This window comes from Onychomys torridus, chromosome 23 (genome assembly GCF_903995425.1).
Source record: "Onychomys torridus chromosome 23, mOncTor1.1, whole genome shotgun sequence".
In the NCBI taxonomy this organism is placed as follows: Eukaryota; Metazoa; Chordata; class Mammalia; order Rodentia; family Cricetidae; genus Onychomys; species Onychomys torridus.
In genome coordinates, this window is record NC_050465.1 from 658815 (window position 1) to 682502 (window position 23688).

General features: G+C 41.9%; 1 protein-coding gene across 1 annotated transcript in view; it reads right to left on the reverse strand.

The window, feature by feature from the left end:
• Positions 1-23688, reverse strand: part of Dner (delta/notch like EGF repeat containing) — a 336946-nt gene that overhangs the window by 92986 nt on the left and 220272 nt on the right. Inside the window, exon 7 of the mRNA XM_036173515.1 lies at positions 22710-22823. Coding sequence (XP_036029408.1) covers positions 22710-22823 — 114 coding nt within the window. The remainder of the gene's footprint in view (positions 1-22709; positions 22824-23688) is intronic.

The following is a 23688-nucleotide window of genomic DNA, read 5'->3' on the forward strand; positions in this document are numbered from 1 at the left end:
GATTGTGCAGCCTAGGGGAATGGTTCAAGCAACACGTGAGAATCTAATTCTTTCCTTTGTTAACTCCAGTGAGACTCCCTGGTCTAGCTTAACCCTACAACCAATTCCCCATGATTTATGAGACTAGCTTTTATAAAATGCAAATGTTGTCATACTTCCAATCATCTTCAGAATAATACTGAGTGTCCCTCCCATGGGCAGCATGTCCTGTGTGCATTAACTCTGCCATCCAGCCTGATGTTTCATTCTCAAGCAGCTGGTCCCAATGGCTTCCATTCAGTTCCCAGAAACAGAACAGTAGGCTAGTCCTAGAGCCTTGCTACCTTTCTGTAGAGAGCTGCGTGTAGCCGCACCCTAAAGATGGCGCTGGCTTCTACCCTCTGCCTTCCCGATGGCAAACACTCTTTATGGTAAACAGCTCCTTATTTGGCTATGGCTGGATTCGTGTGCTGCTGGCATATGCGTGAACCTGTGGACAGTGCCCACGTGGCTGCTTGGGGTTGGCAGCCCATCCCTACTTAGGTGCTGGGAGAGGCTTGCCCCAGGGGAGAGAGAAAGACAATGCAATTAACCAAGGTTCTGATTAAACTGTATTAAGAAGAATCCCGGTGTTGTGTCATCCTTGCTGGTTGAGGCGGGCGCGACAATTGGTGGCTGGTACGGGGACAATCCTCACGTCTCTCTCCGGATTCAGAACTTATTATAGTCAGGCGGTATACCGGTAAGTTCTCAGGAAAAAAAACTGAGGATCCGCGACAAAAGCGGGTAACGCTCACCTGTAGAAGGGAGAGCAGAATAGCAGAGCTGCGACAATAGCGGACGGGTAATTAAATAGGGCTGTGACTATAGCGGACGGGTAATTACAATAACAAAGTCAGCCAGGGAAACCTGCTCTGCGACTTTAGCGGACGGGTAATTTGCATAACAAAACAAGCCGGTAAAGCAAAAGCAGCGGGTGAAACAAAACAAACAGGGAAACCAGAGGGCCGGAGCAGTTCTACAGAGGCTCTGAAAAACCTCCAAGAAACTTCTCAAATTGAAGAAAAAAAAAAAGAAGTATACTAACATGGGCGCTTCCTCCTCGCACCCAATTTTTCTGCCTCTTAACGAGCTGCTTCTCTCTAAGAAATTGAAAATAAAAAAACACACCTTAGAGCGATTTTTGCAACAATGCGATGTAGTTGCTCCTTGGTTTGCAATTTCAGGAAGCCTCACAGTGCCTTCCTGGGAGAAATTGGGAAGAGACCTAGATTTGGATACTGGAGCAAATCGCAGGAGCAGATCGCAGTATCATAGCTAGCAAAGATTGGCCTCGAGGTTGGCCTATACAGGCTTCCTCACAAACATTGCAGGGACTGGGTTATGCCAGTGTTCCAAATGTTAGTGCAAATTTGTTAAATTGGCAAGATTCAGAAGGTCACTCTGGCGTTATGCAACCCTATGTCCTTGAGCTTCCAGTGTCCCTCTGGGGGAGGGATCTTATGAAATCCATGGGCTTTCAGTTGAGTAATGAGTACTCCAAAGAATCTAAAAATATTATGAAAAACATGGGGTGTCATCCTGATTTTGGCCTGGGAAAATTTTTACAAGGCAAAAAGGAGCCAATACAAACAGTAACTAGGAAACCCAAACAAGGGTTGGGTTTTTCCTAGGGGCCGCTGAGGAGGGCATTCCTATATCCTGGGTAACGGAGGAGCCAGTTTGGGTTCCTCAGTGGCCACTCTTCTCTGAGAAATTACATGCTGCATATCAATTAGTGAAGGAGCAATTGGAGAAAGGGCACATTAAACCCTCCCTTTCTCCCTGGAATACACCCATATTTGTCATCAAGAAGAAATCAGGAAAATGGAGATTGTTACATGATCTTAGAGCTATAAATGAACAAATGAGAATTATGGGACCTGTACAGCGTGGCCTTCCATTGCTGTCAGCCTTGCCTGAAAATTGGCCTATTATTGTGGTAGATATTAAGGACTGCTTCTTTTCCATTCCACTGAATAGCAAAGACAGTGAGAGATTCGCTTTCACTTTACCGTCCACTAATCATGAGGAACCTGATAAAAGATATCAGTGGGTTGTATTGCCACAAGGCATGGCCAACAGTCCTACAATGTGTCAATTATTTGTAGCAACTGCTTTAGAACCCTTGAGAGCACGTTTTCCTGGCCTGAGATGCCTCCATTATATGGATGATATATTGTTAGCAGCTAAAGAGGAGAGCATTCTTCAAGAAGCATATAGCTCACTTGTAGAACTGCTAAAGCAAAAGGGACTCTGTATTGCTCCTGAGAAGGTGCAACAGAGCAAAGTTGTCAATTATCTTGGCTCTAAAATAACTAATCATCATATCATGCCACAAAAGGTAGAGTTAAGGAAGGATCATCTTTGCACATTGAATGATTTTCAAAAATTATTAGGAGATATAAATTGGATAAGAGGAAGTTTAGGAATGGCCAATTATGAATTAAAACCATTATATGATATTTTAATTGGAGATGCAGCCTTGGATTCACCGAGGCAATTAACCAGTGCAGCCCGAGAAGCCTTAACAAAATTAGAGGATAGGCTACAAAGAGCTTTTCTTCAAAGAGTACAAAATAATGATGATATTACCCTGTGCATTCTGCCTACCCAGTTACAACCTACAGGAATTTTATGGCAAAAGGGACCCTTGTTATGGATTTACACTAAAATCTCACCTGCAAAATCAATTGAGTATTATCCTACTGCTGTAGCATTACTTGCGCAACAAGGCATTCAACAATGTTTACAATATTTTGGGACATCACCACGAATGCTAGTTGTTCCTTATGATTCTACTCAAGTCAAGGTATTATGTGCTGCCATAGATGATTGGGCAATACTGCGTTGTACCTATTCAGGACACATAGATTGCCATTATCCTAAACATCCACTATTAACTTTCTTTAAAGAACATCCTGTAGTTTTCCCTAAAGTAACTGCTTCGCAGCCCATTCCAGGAGCAAGTGTTATATTTACAGATGGGTCTAAGACAGGCTGTGGTGCTTATATGGTGGATTCTAATGAACCTGTAAAGCATCAATTCTTGCCAGGTGCACCTCAACAGGTGGAGCTTTCAATAGTCCTTGAAGTTTTCAAGGCTTGTCCATTTGCATTTAATTTAGTGTCAGATTCTAGTTATGTTGTTAATGCCTTGAAAAGCCTTGAATGTGCAGGGCCCATCAAATCTTCTAGCCCCGTTAGCTCATTGTTTGGCCAATTACAGAAACTGATCTGGCAACGTAAGAATCCCTTTTTTGTGCAACACATCCGTGCACATACCAGTCTGCCAGGTCCATTGGCTAAAGGCAATGATATAGTGGACCAGTGTACTAGACAGGAATGGATGTTTGTGGCTTCTGCCATACAACGAGCACATGCTTTCCACAAAGACTTTCATGTTAATGCAAGGACATTACAACAAAAGTTTTCTATCTCACGTGCGGAGGCATGAAAGGTGGTACTAGACTGTTCCCAATGTGTCATTTTTCATCATCCTTCTAGCTTAGGAGTTAACCCTCGTGGTTTGCTCCCCCTAAAAATATGGCAAATGGATGTTACACACATCTCTGAATTTGGACGTGTCAAATATGTACATGTATCTGTTGATACCTGTTCTGGAATCATTCATGCCACCCCAATGGCAGGAGAAAAAGCCTCTCATGTCATTGCTCATTGCTTAGAAGCTTGGGCAGCATGGGGTAAGCCTCAACAGTTAAAGACAGCCAATGGTCCTGCATATACCGGACAGAAGTTTGCTTCCTTCTGTCAACAGATGAATGTGCAACTTGTACATGGCCTACCATATAATCCACAAGGTCAAGGCATTGTGGAGCATGCTCATCGCTCCTTAAAGGAATTGCTTCAAAAACAAAAAGGGGGAATAGGCTATGGCCATACCCCTAAGGACAGACTCTCTCTTGCATTATTTACTCTGAATTTTTTGAATTTGGATGCTTCCAATTGTTATGCTGCAGATTTATCTAAAAAGTTGTCTACTTATCTTTTAGGCAATTGGACCGGAGAGTTTGATAACCTGATGGACCAGCTGAGAGTGGCTATTGTCACGGTGAATTCGACTCGAGTGGATACCGGACTGGTGGAGGGATTGTCTTCCTGGATTGCTACAGCCATGGATCACATGAAGGAGTGGGCGGGAATAGGAGCCCTAGTAGGCTTTCTGGTGCTCACCTCCCTAGTATGCTTGTGGTGCATTTGTCGCATTAGGATCTCACAGCGTCGCCATGCAGCCATGATTGTCCAAGCCTTTATGGCCATTGATGCAGGACAGTCCCCCCAAGCCTGGTTGGCTACTTTAAAAGATATTTAGGCACAGGATGTGAGGCCTGCGCACTGCACTTGAGGTTATGATACGCTGACCTCAAGAAGAGCAAGTCTGATTGCATGTGGGTTGGTACCCTAACTCCCACCTCTGTGAAAAGGGTATCGGACGGGTCTAGTGTTCTCTGGGTGGACGACGCCTGGACAAACATTAGTACATGTTCCATTTTAGCAGAGATCAGACCTCTACTCTTGCCTGTTGCTTTGTAAAACAAAAAGGGGGAGACTGTAGAGAGCTGTGTGTAGCCGCACCCTAAAGATGGCGCTGGCTTCTACCCTCTGCCTTCCCGATGGCAAACACTCTTTATGGTAAACAGCTCCTTATTTGGCTATGGCTGGATTCGTGTGCTGCTGGCATATGCGTGAACCTGTGGACAGTGCCCACGGGGCTGCTTGGGGTTGGCAGCCCATCCCTACTTAGGTGCTGGGAGAGGCTTGCCCCAGGGGAGAGAGAAAGACAATGCAATTAACCAAGGTTCTGATTAAACTGTATTAAGGAGAATCCCGGTGTTGTGTCATCCTTGCTGGTCGAGGCGGGCACGACACCTTTCTGGAAGTTCTTGCTACTTCTCTCTTCCTCTCCCCCACTCTCTGTTGGATGTCCATGTTCATATGGATGTTCCCACTTATGTGTGAATGTTAAGTGCATGTGTATGAGATCACAGGTCAACACTAAGCATCCTCTTCTATGGCTCTCTACCATATGTCATGAGACAGTCTCTCACTGAACCTGGTGCTCATTTATTCATCCAACCTGGCTGTCCAACAAGCTCTTAGGACCCACCTGCCTGCACCATACCATACCCCTGGAATTAGGTAACAGATACTCATGATGGTGCCAAGCTTTTACATGGGTGCTGTGAATTCATACTAGAATCCTCATGCCTGCATGATTGACACTTTGCTGAGTCATCTCAGCCTCTTTGTGCTCTCAGTCTTGGCTCACATATTATACATGCCTCTCTTGCTGACTCCAATCTAGTAGAATTTCTACCACAACAGCCCACTTGCTATCTTCATAGCATTTTCCTTATTGGAAATGGCAATGGCTGTGTATCAGCTCACCTGCCATCAGTCTTTCCCCCCACAATGAGAAGAAAAATGTTGGCTCCCCTCATTGCTAAGTCTCAGCAGCCACAGTACTTAACTTACTGGAGGGCACTGAGTAAATATTCTTGGAGTGAATGAGCATGAGAATGAACAGATGTGGGATGAGAACATAGTCTAATAGAATCATTACACAATAGAGAAGTCAGAGAAGGAGAACTAATACATATGGATTGGATTTTGGAGATGACAATGAGGAAATAGGAAAATGATGAATATTAGTCATCAGATATTATGATTACAGGTACATAAATAATCACTGAGTCAGAATAAAGGTAGAGAGTTTAGTTCTGAGTGTGCTCCAGATGGTACAGCAAAGTAAGGAGAAGGTTCACTTAAGAGTCATTTCTCAGTGAGGGATATAGAATACAAGAGGGGATGCTGAGGGATGCTGGGGGTTGCTGGGGGTGCTAGAAGATCCTGAGAGATGCTGCTGGAAGATGCTGCACTGTTTCTACTGGGGACTAGGCGGGAATCTGGTCATGTCTAGCTCCTTTCTTGCCTGATTTCTCTCTACATTTATCTGCTGACCCTCTAAGTTCTATCCTAATTCTCTCATCTTAGTTCCTTCCCATCTTAGCTCCTCTCCCATCTCCTTCTTTCTCATCTTGTTCTTCCCCATCTGGCTCTTCCTCATCTTCCACCTTGTTCCTCTAGTACTCTCTCTTAGCCCTTCAGTCTAGTTCTTCCCATCTAGTCCATTTCTCTCCAGTTCTTACCCATCTAGTTCTTCCATTTTCTTTTTCCTCTCTCTCTACTCCTCTTTGTCTCCTTATACTCTCTGTTCCCCCTAAGTCTCTCCGAAATCCAGTTATAAACCCAAGCAATAGAAAATCTCTGACAGAGCAAGATTCTTACAGGGTCATAAAGGTAGGTAAGAATTTTCCTCAGGCAGTGACCACCAGGCTTTCTTTTACAACTCAAAAGCAAAGTGGTAAAGGACGAGGTCAATAGAGAGCTAATGATCAGTTAGTATAACAGGAACAGAATGTATGTGCTCAATCTACATTCCTAGAAGTGGTTACATAAGAAGTTAGGAAGTCAGCTGGGCGGTGGTGGCTCACACCTTTAATCCCAGCACTCGGGAGGCAGAGGCAGGTGGATCTCTGTGAGTTTGAGGCCAGCCTGGTCTACAAAGTAAGTTCCAGGAAAGGCGCAAAGCTACACAGAGAAACCCTGTCTCAGAAAAAAAAAAAAAAAAAAAAAAAGAAAAAAGAAATTAGGAGTCAATTAGTAAGGCTATAAGGAAGGAGGGTCTCACCCTAAATTGCACAAGAAATAAAGCTATCCTCCTGACCTAGGGGACAGGTGTTCTTTTGGCCTTGGATACTTGATAGGTATTTTAGATAATACACTATTAGGAGTTCTTGAAAACACACATAGCATTACAAGAAAATCACTGTAGGAACCAGCTAACATATATATACAAAAGCTAAAATATCACCAAGACTTCTTAAGCCACAGTTTGACCTTTGGAGAAGTCCTTGACTTTTCCAAATAATAGCTTTTGTGCTAGTAACTGAATTCCTTTACATTTTCCTGTGGCTTGCAGCAGTTTCTTTCCATAGATACTGGAATGATTCTGGTCATACATGGAGGGTTGGAGAGATAGCCCAGGCTGTAGTTCTGGGGTCAGTAGGTGGCACCAGCAGTAATTCAAAGAGAGAGAGAGAGAGAGAGAGAGAGAGAGAGAGAGAGAGAGAGAGAGAGAGATGGACTTTGTGTGGGGTCCTAAAGAAAGCCCCAGCTTTGGCTCAGGAAACAAGGAAGAGGAACAATGTTGGACTTGGAGAATGGGTTTTGATTAATGCATATGGAAAAGTTAATTTTAAGCACATTTGTTCTCCTAAGAAAGCAGACAATCATGTTGAACAAAGTGAAGGGGGAAGATATAGGAAAATCAGCTACAAAGCTATCAGATGTAAAAAATTCAATAAGGCTGCAGTTAAACTGTGACTTTTAGCTGGGTACAAAGTATGCACTGGCATCCAAGCTTCCCAGGAGCATGAGGTAGGATAATCAGTCACTTGAGTTTGAGACCAGTCTAACATGTCAAGACCCCAGATAGATAGATAGATAGATAGATAGATAGATAGATAGATAGATAGATAGATAGGTAGATAGATCGATAGATAGATAGATAGATGAGATAGACGATAAATAGACAGATGTGACATTAAAATCCTACTTTAGTTCTCTTCAAAGGGCATTAAAAATGATTCTTCAAAGACATTCACCTAAAATCTAAAATGATTGCCTTTTGGGGACAGAATCATGAAACGTACTTTTTTAAGTTTGCTTGAGTATACGTGTTTTTGGTAATTCTGGATAAATGCTTTAAATTATTTAAAATGCTATATAACATCTCAGCAGCTATCATAGAAAGCAGACTGTGGTAAAATGCAATGGAAATGGCCCATGGGTTGGCAATCACAATGACCAGAAGCGTCATCATTGCAGACTTCATTCTTAAAATAACACATTCCTCACAAAAATTAAATTACAGTCACTTATAAATGGGAAGATTCAAAAGGAGGCCATAGAAAAAGAGAAAAGAAAACAACTTTAAAAAATTAGATTAGGAGAAGCATAAGTATCAACCAAACTGATGTTAAGTCACAAGAGACAAAGTTGGATCAAAAAAGATTTAGTTAACCAAAAATTAATGAATTGAACAGTTTCGCTTGCCCAGGCTGCTTGCTTGGTCAGTTGTATATCAGGTTGGGTCTCTGTGTCCTGCCTTAAGAAGCTTGTAGGACTCAGAACCCAACCAGATACTTCAGACTACCTCCTTGCTCCACAGAACAGGATATTTTGCTCCTAGTAAGGACTTAAGTCAGCCTCACCTTCTGCATCTCGGTGCTCTAAAGGAGAGCAAGGAAAAAGATACCATGATAGAGAGAGATATCGTGGGGATAGGGAGAAATAGGGTGCTAGGAAATTTCTCAGAAATCCACAAGGATGACCCCACCTTAGACTACTAGCAATAGTGGAGAGGGTGCCTGAACTGGCCTACTCTAGTAATCAGATTGGTGAATACCCTAATTGTCATCATAGAGCCTTTATCCAGTTACTGATGGAAGCCGATGCAGAGATTCATAGCCAAGCATCAGACTGAGCTCTAGGAGTCCAGTCAAAGAGAGATAAGAGAGATTCTATGAGCAAGGGGCTTTGAGATCATGATGGGGATATCTACAAAGACAACCAAACCAAACTAGTGGGAACTCATGAAATTTAGACCAATACCTGTGGAGCCTCCAAGGGACTGGACTAGGCCCTCTGCATAGATGAGACAGTTGTGTAGCTTGACCTGCTTAAGGGCCCCTGGCAGTGAGATCAGGACCTGGCCCTGTTGCATGTGCAGGCTTTTTGGAGCCCTATCTATGGTGGGATGCCTTACACAGCCTTGGTGCAGGGGGTGGGGTTTGGACCTGCCTCAACTGAAGGTACCAGGCTCTGCTGACTCCCCATGGTAGGCCTTGCCTTGGAGGAGGTGGGAATGAGGGGTGGGTTGGAGGGGAAGCCTGGGGTGCAGGAGGAGGGAGGAGAGGGTGGCTTGTGATTGGTATATGAAATTAATAGAAAATTTCTTAATAATTAAAAAAAGAAAAATGGGTAATAAGAGATAAATCTTGCTTTGGAAAAAATAATAAAATTTATTTACTTTCTCGGTTAGCTATGTTTCTAGTACAAAGGAGCTTTGCATCTCATTGGAAAAAAAAAATGGTGTCCACATTCTTTCTGCTCTCAGTATGAAGTAAAAACTTTTAACCAGACCATCACAAATCATGATTGTGAACTCCAGATCAAAACCAAAGGACAACAACCTCAAAGGCTTGAGAAAGCCAGACAAAGACAGCAGGATTTGGAGGGTAATCAAAATGTAGATCAGTAACCAGCATGGGGTATGTTGAATTTGAGGACTTTGGCCTTGAGGGTGGCTACAGGTGTAGCTGTTGACAGGGAACTAAGACAGCAGCATTGAAGGCATTCCCTGTGTCTTAAGGAGCCTATGGAAGGACCTTAGGACAGCACAGTGTTGGGAGAGAGCTACAGTCTTGACCAAGAAGAGAGCTAGAGAGGGTACTTCTAAAGTCTGTTTGAGTCTCTGGATGACCCAAAGCATGAGTGAGATACTGGAAGCAGCTAATGAGATACAAGCTCTCCTCCCCACTGCTGTCTCTAAGTTTGTAATTCTAACCAGGAAGAGCAACCTGTTTGCTTCGGTGACTGCTAGTTAATCCATCTCTGTAACATGAGCCTCCTCTATAGGATAACAGATTGTTGGGACAGTTTGGAGGTATTTGTTCACTCATTCATTCAACAAACACCTCATGTGTCTATAAGTGTGATGTGCTCAAAGGGAGACAAACCCAGTTAGTATCACTGCCCTCAAAGAGCTTGGAGTCCCCTGATGGAGCATGGCTATGCACCAGCCACCATCACAAGAGAAAGACTATATTTAGAGAGGACTTGGTCATGTGATGCATAGATAACTGACAGCTAGACACAGGGTAGAACCTCCCAGCAAGAGTCATGGTAAGAAATTGTCTAGGTCAGTGGGCCTGTGGGGGATTTTCTTCATTATGATAATTGATGGGGAAAAACCCATCAAAATCAGCCCACTATGTGTGGCACAAGTCCCTGGGTGCAGGTTCTGAACTGTATAAGAGGAGATAAAGTTTGCTGAGCACTAAACATGCATGCCTTCACTGCTTTCTGCTCTTGATTGTATATAATATGATGAGCAGCTTCAGTTCTTATGGCCTTGACATCCCCACCATGATGAACTATATAACCAGGAATTAGGAGCTAAAATAAACCCTTCTTCCCTAAGTGGCTTTTTATCAGGGTATTTTATCACCACCACAGACAAGAAGCTAGGACAGAACACAAGAAGAACATGGCTGTCAGAGTCAAACACCTGAGTCCACCAGGACCAGAAAACCATAGGATTCATTTCAAAGTGGTACAAGAACATCTACCTTTTATAGTCATTGTGGAAATTTAAAAGATACCTTTAATCACTTACTCTCTATTAGATATTGTTCTAAGCAGTGTGAATTCATGACTTCTTTAATCCTTAGATCAACCTTGCCATGTAGCTCCTAATAATACTATCTGTACTGCATAGACAAGAAAATGAGGCCTGGAGAATTGCCCAAGGTCACCCAGAAGTAAGTAGCAGCAGTGATATGAGTCTCAGCTTTTAACTGCCAGCTTATACTGAATCAATAACCTTAAAGGACAAGCACACTGCTTAAGACACAGTGCATGTTCAACAAATGGCAGGCATTACATGACTGCTATAGTTACTGTATGTCACCATGAGCCACAAGAGAAAAACAAGTGACAGGTCACAACTCTGAATATATTTTTTTGAGATTATAATATTATTACATTTCTTCCCTCCTTCCCCCCTCTATACCCTCCCATGTTCCCCTCCTTGCTCTCTTTCAAAAGTATGGCCTCTTTTTGCATTATTACATGCATGTATGTGTGTCTGTGTGCATATACGGTCATAAATATAACCTGCTTAGTCTGTATAGTATTACTTGTATGTATGTTTTCAGGGCTGACCATTTGATATAACCAAAGGGTGTGCTCTTCCCTCAGGAAGACTATTTCTCCTGTTCTCAGTATTCCTTAGTTGCCTGTAGTTCTTGGTGTGGGGTTGATAGCACAGGTCTGAAGACACACCTTCAGAAATTGAATTAATGTGCATCTACTAGGTGAATCCATCCTTCCCCCCTTTTTTTGTCTGTGTGTGTGTGTGTGTGTGTGTGTGTGTGTGATGTGCAGGTGTATGTACATGTGTTCAACTGTGTGGGAGCACAATGTGTTTATGCAGGAGCATATACATGTATGTAAAAGACCAAGGCTGACTTTAGGAGTCTTCCTCAATTGCTCTCTACCATATACATATACCTTATATTATATACTTTATATATTATGGTCCCTTGATTGAACCCAGAGATTCCCAATTATAGCAAGTCCAGCTACCAACCTTGTTCAGGGACCTTCTGTTTCCACTTTTCAGGTACTAGAATTACAAGTGGGTGTCCAAGCCTACCCCACACTTACATGGGTTTTGAGCACCCCAACTCTGGTCCTCACAGCAAACACTGTAACTGCTGAGTTATCCCCCCACCCCTATCTGCTGTGGAATGTCGTTCTATATGCTGTGAATGTGTGTTGCTCTGATTGGTTGATAAATAAAATGCTAAATTGGCCAGTAGCCAGACAGTGCTGTGAATATTGCTCTGTATAAATAAAATGCTGATTGGCCAGTAGCCAGGCAGGCAGTATAGGCAGGATGAGCAGAGAAGAGAATTCTGGGAACAGGAAGGCTGTCAGGAGATGCTGCCAGCCACCGCCATGAGTACCAACATGTAAGATACTGGAAAGCCACAAGCCATGTGGCAAAGGTATAAGATTTATAGAAATGGGTTAATTTAAGATGTAAGAACTAGATAACTAGAAGTCTGAGCCATTAGGCCAAACAGTTTAAATAATGTAAGAGTCTGTGTGTTTATTTTATAAGTGGGCTGCCAGGGCTTGGCGGGACCCAGACATAAAAACTCCAGCTACAAGGCAGGAAGTATAGGCAGGATAATCAGAAGAAGAGAATTCTGGGAAGAGGAAGGACAGAGAGAGGAGTCGCCAGCCAAACACAGAGGAAGCAACATGACAAGGCAGAACTGAGAAAAGGTACCAAGACTTATGGCTAAACATAGACAAGAATTATGGATTAATTTAAATGTAAGAGCTAGTCAGTAATAAGTCTGAGCTAATGGCTGAGCAGTTATAGGTAATATAAGCCTCTGTGTGTTTATTTGGGTCTAAGTGGCTGTGGACCAGGTGGGACACAGAAAAACTTCCAACTATTTTTGGTGCCCATCATGGGGCATTGAGCCATGTAGACCTAAGAAAGTTTGAAGACTCTGAATGCACAGAAACGAAGCCACACAGGGCTTCCTAGTCTCACAGTCTTATGCCAGCAGCAGCACAAACTTGTCTCCTGACAGCTGCCTGTGAGGTGGAGCTGGCTGCCAGCCGCCATGAACTAAGTGGCATGTCTGTGGATTCCTGCCACAATACACAGAGGCATCTCCATGCCACACAGTGTGGTGTGTGGTGGATTTAGCCTTTGTTAGTACCAACAGATGAAAAGAAAGGAAAACAAAGAAAAGGTTTTTGGGCTACATGCTGCTGGATGGAAGCACAGACCCACTGCCTCCCAGAGTCAGCAGAAAGCATGGCTCCCAGAGCTGGCGGTGAATTACCTCTGCCATGTTGAAAAGCTCAACTGGGCAGAGCAAGCAGCCAAGGCTGCTGCTTCAGTACTAGCCACTGCAGTTTAAAACAATAGATTCACAAAAAGGCAGATTCAGATGGAGTAAGACTTTAAACGGTTTACCATGTGTGTAAAAATATATAGAGGCTTGGAAGAGAGAGGAAAATGAATATAGGCAGTTATATAAAGAAATAGAAAGTTTTTAAAAACAAAGTCTTCAAAGAGAAAGTAAAAGTAATATAAAAGCTAAGCCATGTAAAGATGGAAATCACACAGAGAGTCTAGATTATATTGTCTTTGGGATTTTTTAACTGCAGAGAGACATTTCATTGCAAAAGCTGCTGAGTTAAATCAATATATTTTAAAGGTATCTTGATTTCAAAATTTATGTTTAAGAATATGCTGCTTTGGAAAAGAGGTTCTGCTTTTGTTTCCATAGAAGATGAGAACCTGTGGATTGCTTCCAGGCTAATATGGTTTGACCAACCAAGACCCCCTGAAAGGTCTCCAATGACACCATAGCCCAGATGATCCAACAACATCCAAAAACAGCTTCAAAGCAACTGGCTCAGACAATGCAGCCTCACAAACTATTCCAGTCAGGACTTGACCATAATTCTTAATTTTCTCAGGATCTCCAGAAAATTGCCAGCACCTTCATCCAGCAGGAAGTAGTATGAGAAGCTATAAAAATTCCCAAAATATTGTTTATGAATGTTTATTTTTATTTAAAGCAGGTTGATTATAAATACAGTCTCTTTCTAAAAGAAAAAAGGGGATATGGTATAGATATGATAAGATAAAGAATAACAACTTGTCTAAAATGTTTTACATTGCTATGGATTTTAGTTTACTGATACAAGTTTAAAGTTAATTTTGTTACACTGTAGTATATTTCTACTCTCACTTAAGGTATTATGTTTGTGCAGCTCATTTGAAATTGTAGTGGATAATCAAGAAATACAGATTAATAGTCTTCTATGATAGTCAAACTTATACTCATGTTTTAAGTTTTCTGGGTGTACATAGATATAATTCAATTAGGTAGATAATCTTCAAACACTTTAAAGACCTACAGAATATGGCATTTAAAATGTTTTAAAAACTTAGACTTTTCTGGACAATGAGATACGTCTGCTCCTGGCAGCACCAATTACTTCAAGAAGAATGATGGGCACTGAATTAACTCATTATAGAGTTTGCTTTCTTTGTGGCAAAAGTTAGCCACTGGGCAAAAAAGTGCCATTGCATCGACTGATTGACAGTATATTGTATAAACTGGACATGCAGGACCCATAGGAAGGTGACCACTGAACTTTACAAGTCAAGATGGTCCTTCAGATTCCTGATTTGCAGAAGAAACTACCAGATATTCTACAGGACAGAGATCAAAGTGACTGAGAGGCTCTAAGCCTATAGGCTAAAGAAGGATGCCCCAACATTGCAGAGGAACTTTGGGTAACTGCCTAGGTAACCAGCTATCTCTGTCATTCTAGATTGTTGGAAGTTGCTTACAATGTTCTTCCTGTTTACTTAAGTAATATTATATCCTTCTGAGGTCTTTGATGTAGTTGAAGACTAGATAGTTGTAATTAGTTTTCCTTAGTCATGATAAAGGATAAATTAGATATGAAACTTTAGACTCACAAATACAGGATAGAATGTTTTCTTTAATTTTGCCAAATACAAATAGACTAGATATTGTAACTATAATTCTTGCTTGATAACTGTTCTATTATATGTAATTTTACTATGCTAAAGTTAAAACCTTCCTCTCTGATTAGACAGAAAAGGGGAAGTGCTGTGGAATATAGTGTCGTTCTAGATGCTGTGAATGTATGTTGCTTTGATTGGTTGATAAGTAAAACGCTGATTGGCCAGTAGACAGGCAGGAAGTATAGCCAGGATAAGCAGAAGAGGAGAATTCTGGGAAGAGGAAGGGCAGAGAGAGGAGTCGCCAGCCAGACACAGAAGAAGCAAGTTGACAAGGCAGAACTGAGAAAAGGTACCAAGACTTATGGCTAAACATAGACAAGAATTATGGATTAATTTAAATGTAAGAGCTAGTCAGTAGTAAGTCTGAGCTAATGGCTGAGCAGTTATAGTTAATATAAGCCTCTGTGTGTTTATTTGGATCTGAGCAGCTGCAGACCAGGTGAGACACAGGAAAACTTCCAACTATATCCGTCCACTTCTTTTGGGGAAAAAAAAGAAAAGTATAAGGACATCATCATCATCCATGCATTCATTCACCAGATTGTAACTCCAGACTGCCACTTGTCAGTTTGAAGTTGCCCATCACCATGGATTTCTCAGGGGGAAGGAAAAAGTAACTAGGAGAGAGAGGATCCGGTCACTCACTAAATGTCCCTGTAGCTGTTGTCCTCACAGATAAGGGGGGGGAGGGGTAAGCAAATAAAACTCTGTGCAGTATTTCTATTTCAACAATTTCAGAGACCCTAGACTCTGCATAAAAGGGGAGGAAAGCAAAGATAAGAAAAGGAGAACTCTGTCATAAAAGGAAAATTAAACTGTATGAACAAAACACAGAAAGCAAACATCATTCACACTTGGCAAGACTCAGTGAATGCCCTGTTCTGTTTCCAAAGGTGAAACTCTACACCACTTGGAAACCAAGGCTCTTGGCTGCTATGGTTCCTAAGTGAAGTGGTGGCTCAGGGACCCTGCCAAATAGGAGAGGAAGAAGTACATTTATTCTATCCTGTTAGGTCTATGGGAACACGTTGTAAGTTCTTATATAAATACACAGAGTTTTATGTGGTCCTAAGAGAATACTTTCACCAAGCCATTATCCACTTTAGAATTCTGCAGAAAGCAACCCACTCCCAGAATGCCATGATACCTAAATGAGTATTAGGTGATATGTCTAGTTCCTGAACAGGACGTATTAGCTCAGATGCAACTCCTGCACCATGTGCTATGAGCTTCTATAAACCTTTTAAGGTACAAAGCATTCCCACTGAAACTGGAGTTGGACAAGAGGGTTTATATGGCTAGAGTAAGTACTCAAGGCTATAAAATGTGGGAAAACAAAACAGTTTGGATAAACCCACAAGGCTTGTTGCAAGACCTCTGGGCTAATATAAAGGTCTAGACCCCAGGCCTCCTCTAATGATGCTTAAACTTTCCACTATGAACATTACCTATATATATATACACACACACACATTGATTAAGAGACTCTTAAATGATATATTGGAATCAAAGATATTTATAAAGGTAGTAAAGGTAGTAATTAGTTGTCAAGATCTTATAACCAGGCAGCAGGAAGAGATAGTTTTATATGACTCTCCCGAGGTAACATGCCTAATTAATGGTCATTATCCTAGCTAATTTATTCAGTGCTCCCTACTTCTCATGCACAGAACTAGAGCCTTGTATTCTTTGTAACTCGTGTGCTGGTAGCATCGTTATTTTGGAAATGAGGAAAATGAGCCTAGGAGAAGCAAATACTTTAGGGTTTAAACACAGATCTAAGCAGTGTGACCCTAAAATCCATACTTAAAACCACTTGACTCCATGGCCTCACCATTAAGCCCAGGTTTGAGTTTCCTGCCTTCAGGGCCACAGAACACCACCTTATCTTCACACCAGGTGGGGATGCTTCTGTGCTGTAAGTTTAAAAGCAGAGTTGCATCTGACAGTTAGTAGATGGAAGATGGGAGTCCCCACCAAATTGTAGCACTTGCCTTCATGGTGACACAGCAAGTGTGGTCCACATAGAGCCTATGATCCATGACTACATACTGAAGGGGTTTAATGCTCATAAACACCTTACAATTTAGCAACACTGATGTTTTAGGGTCATTGGATCAAAGAATGCTTCCTGAAAACAGCACAAGAAGCCCATATTTGCACTTTAGTCTCTGGCTGCTATAAGCCTCCTGTGACAGACAGATGTTACAAAGGGACTCCACTCTACTGGGTGTGTCCTATACCAGGTGAATGGTCACACCTGCAAGCACAATGGACATACCTTATGGCTTTAATCACTACTGATTATTTTTATTCTTTATTGATCTCTATGGTGCCTTTCAGCTTTCCCAGGGAGAGTTGAGATGCTGAGGTTAAGATGGTGGATGGATGGACAGATGGATGGATAGATGGATGGTAGCATCCAGACTGTATTTGCATGTGTGCTTAAACATATCCACACACTGAAAAGTCGGTATGTAGTGATAGGGTACATATATAATCAGAAACCTTCAGGGTTAAAATTCATCCAATTTCAAATTAAAGGATCTCAGAGTTCTGAGCTAAACATGAAGTAACACTGAAGAAGAGTGGTATAGCCACAGGCTAAAATGCCAGGCTTTCTTCCTTGTCTTTGCCATTGTTACCACTCGATAAAGTAAATAAAAATAAATGCTTGTTTGTGCTTTTATTTTTTTACAGTCCCTATTATAATCAGAATGAGAAATACTTCTCAAATATGGACCTAGAGAAAGGTAAGTAGAAATCCTAATTAAAACCAGAATCCAGAGGCTGGAGAGAGAGTTCAGTGATTAAGAGCTTGTACTTCTCCTACAGAGAATACAAGTTTGGTTCTCAGCATCCACAGCTGGCAGCTCACAAGTTCCTGTAATTCCAGTTCCTTGGGATCTGCTGCCCTCTTTTGACCGCCTTGGGCATCTGCACTCACACTTGCTCATTCTCACATACACATACACATAATGTAAAATAATATTTTTTAAAACTATGTATTCAGTGATGGAAGACAAACATCTTAGTGTCAGAGATCAACATACACACTCCAAAAGACAGTTAGTGGTGGCAACACAGCTGTCTCCCTAGTGCCTGATTCTGAGCTATGGAAAAGGCATTTCGAGAAAGCTGATGTCAAAGAGCTGGTCCCCAGGAAAGACTTCACCCCCTGAATGCTCATTCCAGATCAGATACACAAGGAGCCTTAAATGGAAAGGTATGAAGGAAGACAGGGTGAGGGGCACTAGCAGGCACTGATGAAAGCCCTGTCCACAGGAAAACCCTGGTACCCAAGACTCCTGAAAAGATTGCTATGAGCAGATTCCACAATTGTTTTCAAGAGAGGGTCTCCTTCCTCCAGATTTAAGAACTGAAATAGTAGAGACGTAAAGAAGCTTAAGAAGTCAGCAAACTGCATTTACTGTACTCACATTTATGGTGACAAAGACAGTCAGGGAGAGCAATCCTCGGGGCAGCTACACACAGGAACTCCTAGCAGATGTGACAGTATGTGCAAGATGCGTGTAAACCCAAGCCAGACCAAATGCCAGCATGGAGAGGGGAGTTGTGCACAAACTCCTGCCCCAAGCCAGAGAGCTATTGGTAATTATTAGCTGCTGGGAGAGGGAGAGTTTTCCCTCTGAGAGTGGAGCTCCTGAGTCGACCAAACTCCAGTGGAATGCCAGGCATCCAAGAACATTTGAGTGACACACATTGACCCTGATTTTTGGTTTGGGCGGTTTGGGGGTTTTTTGGCTGCATTTTGTTTTTGTTTTTGTTTTGTTTTTTGAGCATAAAGCTGGGTGGATGGGGAAGTGGGTGTGGGTATGGATCTGGGAAGAGATGGGGAGTAAATGTCATTAAAATACATTGTATCAAATCCTCAAAGAACTAACAAATTTAGAAGTATCACAGGTGCTGCGGGTGTAGCTCAGTCAGCAGCTTGTCTTAGTATGCAGGAAATCCTGGCTTCAATCCCCAGTACAGCATCAACCAGAGGGTGATGGATATCTGAAATCCTCTCACTCGGGAAGGGTGGGGAACAGGGGGTTCAAACGTCCAAAACTATCCTCATCTATATAAAGAGTTCGAGGTCATCCTGGGATACATATTCTGTCTCAAAACGTATATATAAAATAAAATAAACATCATAGGATTATTTTAAAGAATATGTCCAGAGATGGTTAAAGTGGTTAAAGAACATTAGAGGCCAGTCACCTGGGTTCCAGTTTCTGGCTATGTGACCAGAAAAGCAAGCTACTTGCCCTCTTTCCAGTCCATTAAATAAAAATATTAATAGCACGAGCTTTGTGAAATTGACTTAGGATCAAATCTGTGGACTAAGTAATTAGCATCTAAGTATTGTCTTTTATGAGTGATTCATTTACTGAATAGTTACCTCTTTCTAACAGGAAGCACGATCCACAACTAGAGTTACTGGAGGATTGGGGGCAACAAGGGGAATGAATAAAATTCCTACTCATTAGGCATGACAGGGAGGAGACAAAATCAACATCGCTACACAAAGGACAAAGTGGAAAAGAAGCAAGGAGGTCAAGGGCTGGCTTGGAATTTCAAAACATTTCATGCTTTTCAGAACTGCTTTAGTGTGTGTCTGATGTGAGAAGGATCCTGGAGGCACAGGCTCTTTTCCATGGGCAAACTGCTCTATGTATTTAGTTACTATCCAACCACCCTAAGAAGAAGAAACATAGACATAAAGAGGATAAAACTGTGACATTTTCAAGAAAGTGTACGCAACCAGAAACTACCATGTTAAGCAAAATAAGCCAGATTCAGAAATACAAATATCATGTTTTCCCTCATAAAAAGAATCTCAGAATATAGATAGATGATAGATAATAGATAAATGAGTGAGAGAGAGAGACAGAGTGAGAGAGATGGAGTGGGTGGGTGGATGGATAGATGGATAGCAGATAGATAAGTAGATAGATAGATAGATAGATGATAGATAGATGATAGATAGATGATTAGATGGATAGATGGATGGATGGATGGATAGATAGAAAGATAGATTATTAGAAAGATGATTGGATAGATAGATGATAGATAGATAGATAGATGATAGATAGATAGATAGATAGATAGACAGATAGGTAGAGATAGAGAGATAGAGATAAGATAGATGATAGATGGCATCAAAGCAGAAGGGAACTAATTATTCTGGAATTAGGTGGGGAGTAGGGAAGAGAGATGGGGAAGAGTAGTGATATGGAAAATATAAGCAAAGTACAATGTATGGGACACTAAAAATTCTCAATAGAAAGTGGAATGCTTCTTCAAATGTGCATCACCACTTACGTGTTCCTGATACAAAGCTTCCAGGCCTTCCCAAAGGCATGTCAATCTTCAGTGAGAGAGATCTCTGAATAAAAAGATTGCTGGGAAACTCACCCTCATCCTTTCAATGCCTGAGTACCACAGTTTCCACAGCATGGTGCATGCAAAGGGCCATGGGATGAAGAAGAATCCTAGACCTGGTACACAGGGCTTAACCTACTATAGGTCAATGGTGCTCATTTAAACTTAGGTACTTCCTCCTCAGTGGTATCTCACTAGTGTGAGCAAAGGCCCCTTGAACACAACATCTATAAAACCAACATCTCCATTTCTGTTTCCTCCATTAAGAAATGCAACCTGAAAGTGATGGAAACCACAGATTTCTCTCTCACTGCCCCCTGCTCTCCATGTCAGTTCTTCCCAAGAGGCCTTGTCTTTTTCCCTTGAACTTCCCTCATACGTATCAGTTTCTTACTTCTTTCTAGAGTCTGTTCTTCAATTCCAGGAAGTCAGCTACTTCCTGGATTTCTGCAGCTGTCCAGACCTTTCTCCTTATTTCTTCTCTCTCTCTCTCTCTCTCTCTCTCTCTCTCTCTCTCTCTCTCTCTCTCCATTATGTTCAATACTGTCCCAGAATAAAACAATCAAATTACTTAGTTTAAATTTGCCAGTGGTTTAATGGCAATTAATGATAGAACAATGACAAAAATATCAAATAATTGTTGAGAGCATATCCAACCTCTTTTATCTGTATTAGATTTTATTGAAATTTTATTGAAAATAAAATCCAGAAGGAGATCCCTTGAATCCCTACACTTACCCTTATCATCTTGTGATATTGAGGCCCCAGAAGGCAAAGTTACTTACCCATGGAATAGAGAGGTAAGTGATTTCCATGCCTCAGGAAGTTACTGGGGTCACAGGCAGATGGGTATCCAGGCGGGGTGTGGGACTTGTGGATTGCAGGGTCCCATGGGGGGTGCTGGGGGGGAGCTTCCCACAGGATTGTTCCCTGCCGGCTGGCAACTGGGGCAGAGTTTGGTGGGAGTTCCCCAGGACTTGCTGTGTCCCAGGGTCTTGGTCCTAGGGGCCTAGAGAGGTAAGTGGAAGGGCTGGACTCAAACCCTAAGCCTCTGTCTCCCTCTACTCCAGGATGAAGTAGTAGTGCATCACTTGCAGCCTGGGAAGCCTTATCCTACCCCCTTTCAACAAACTACCTTCAAGCCCTCATCTTAGCATCACCTCTTCAGGCCTTCAACAAACAACACTGTACCCAGGAGGGACCCTTTTGGCTGCTCCAGCCATCAAGATCCAGTACCTTGCACAGCACCTGATGAATAGCAAGAACTCAGAAAAGCCTCTGCCAAGAAGGAAAATGATATATGAGTGAAAGCTGAGTTCCTCGGTTCTAGCTCAAGCTGTGCAATCTCTCCTCTTTAAGGCTTGGCATTTGTTGTACCTTCCTACTAAATATCAAAAAAATGATAAAGCATTTGGGAGTTGACTAAACTCTTTTTGCAAAAATCCCATGTGGATCCATAATGTCCTTGAACCCTGACCCTGACTGAAGGAGTAAATCTAAAAGGAGGTAGGTGGCAACTGACTAATCTGGAGCGTGACAAAGCTTTGAAAAACCACAGAGTGTTTGTAGGCAAGTCACAATGGTGCTGCTTGCGCAGCCATCAACCCTGGTATGCCTCCAAGTTTTCCTGTTTGTCTGAACTGCCAAAGAAAGATAAAATGAGTGGGAGGTTCTGTGAAGAGCAGGCTCATAAAGCATATGTATGATACCCTTCACTATGGGAACCATATGCTTTACCAACACACAGAGTTGGGGGCTGGGGGTAACTCATCCATCCTGCCCATGCTCCTTCCTGGTGAGTAGGAATTAAACCCAGGTGCAGCTCACAGGAACCCAGGTATTAGAAGAGGGCCAGGCACTTGGCCAGGGGCAGCTTCCGGTGATTTGAAGTAAGGAGATGTCTTCTGTGCAGGGTCTGTGTTTAACCTCTGCAGAAGATGAGAAGCTATGTAGTTGCCCGTGTTGCATCTGTGAATCAGGAGCCTACTTGACAGTTTTAAGCACAGAAAAACTCTACTACAGCATTGTTCTTACAACATTAAAGCAGTAAACCCATCTTTTAAGATAAAAACAGCCCTAAAGATAGGACTCTCCAGGTGGCTTAGTTTTTCTAAAACATCATAAGGTTGCCATGAAGCACAAAGAAGGCAAACTATGTTGGATGTTTTTTATGTGAGTTTGTATGGGAACTAAAACAAGTCAAGCAAAATAGAAATCTTGAGTGGAGTTTCACTATTAGGCTCTATTTTATTATTATGCTAGTTCATATATGTATGTCAATATATATGTCAAATTTTGGTGGTTTTTACATATATATTGACACATATAAGTTCATATACATGTCAAAATATGTGTCAAATTTTCCTGAATTTTGACATATATATGTAGCGTGTGTGTGTGTGTGTGTGTGTGTGTGTGTGTGTGTGTGTGTGTGTGTGAGAGAGAGAGAGAGAGAGAGAAAATCACCAAAATTCCTAGATTGTATCTATTATTCAAACACAGCAGTAAAGAGAACCCATGTTGGACATGGCGATGCATACCTATAATGTCAGTACTCAAGAGGTAGAGGCAGAAAGATCCAGAATTTAAAGTCGTCTTCAGCTACATAGCAAGTTCGACACTAGCCTGGGCTACATAAGACCATTTCTCAATAAATAAAAGAACAAAACTGAGGGGATCATATTCTGGTTCTGTTCTATAAATTTTGTGTGTGTGCTTGTGCATGTGTGTGTTTCTCTTGTACGGAATGTTTAGAAACTAAAAGTACCAAACTAATCAAAAGGGTTTATGATTTAAAATGGAAAATTAAAAGCTTCCCAAGAGTTACAAATCTTACCTTCCAGACACTGGCAGGTGAACCCACTGAGGCTGGACACACATGTGGCTCCATTTCTGCAAGGATCGAGGACACAGTAATCAATCTTGGACTGGCAAAGCTCTCCAGTATAACCTGCAGAAGAAGAAGATGCCTGTTGTCCACGACCTGGTATTCTAAAACCACCAGAGCCACCCCCAAATTGAGGGACTCAACCAGAGTCCACCCTTGGAGGTAGCAGCCTTGCACAAGAGTGTCTCAGACACTCCTTGATCTTGTGTAGTTCTACAACCAGAACCACCAGAACCTTAGAGCTATGGTTCAAAATGTACTCACTTTGCAAATTTCTTTCTCCCTTACTGACTCTGAGTTTTATATTATCAGAAGCTGTAAAAGCTAAGATTGAATGCCACTGTCCCTTGGACAGTGTCCCTCGGACATGAAGTACCCTGGGACAGAGATGAGGGCTACTGTCCCTTGGTCACCCCCATACCACACTATGCAGGAGGTATTAAATAGTTTTTTTGGGGGAGTTTTGGGTTTTGGGTTTGGGTTGTTTTTTTGTTTTTGTTTGTTTGTTTGTTTGTTTGTTTTTGTTTTGTTTTGTTTTTTGCCAGAGCTGAGGACCGAACCCAGGGCCTTGCGCTTGCTAGGCAAGTGTTCTACCACTGAACTAAATCCCCAACACCGGTATTAAATAGTTTTAATGGGGAATATTTAGAACTAAAAGCAGCTGCCTGTGTTAATTCTGTACCCAGGGCTCTTATTTTAAAGACTAAGAGATTGCAGCACGTAAAACAATAATCACATTAATATATTGTTCTTAATACTGATTTAAGTCATAAATCCAGCTCTCCCTTCCCTATGAAGCTAGTCCCCAGGTAATCTTGTGGGATAGTGACATAATCCCAGGCAAGTGTTTGGAAAATCAGGTTGTAAATCTCCTAGAACACCTTGGGCAGCCTGAAGGCTTTAAATAAATCCCAGATTTTTAATTCAC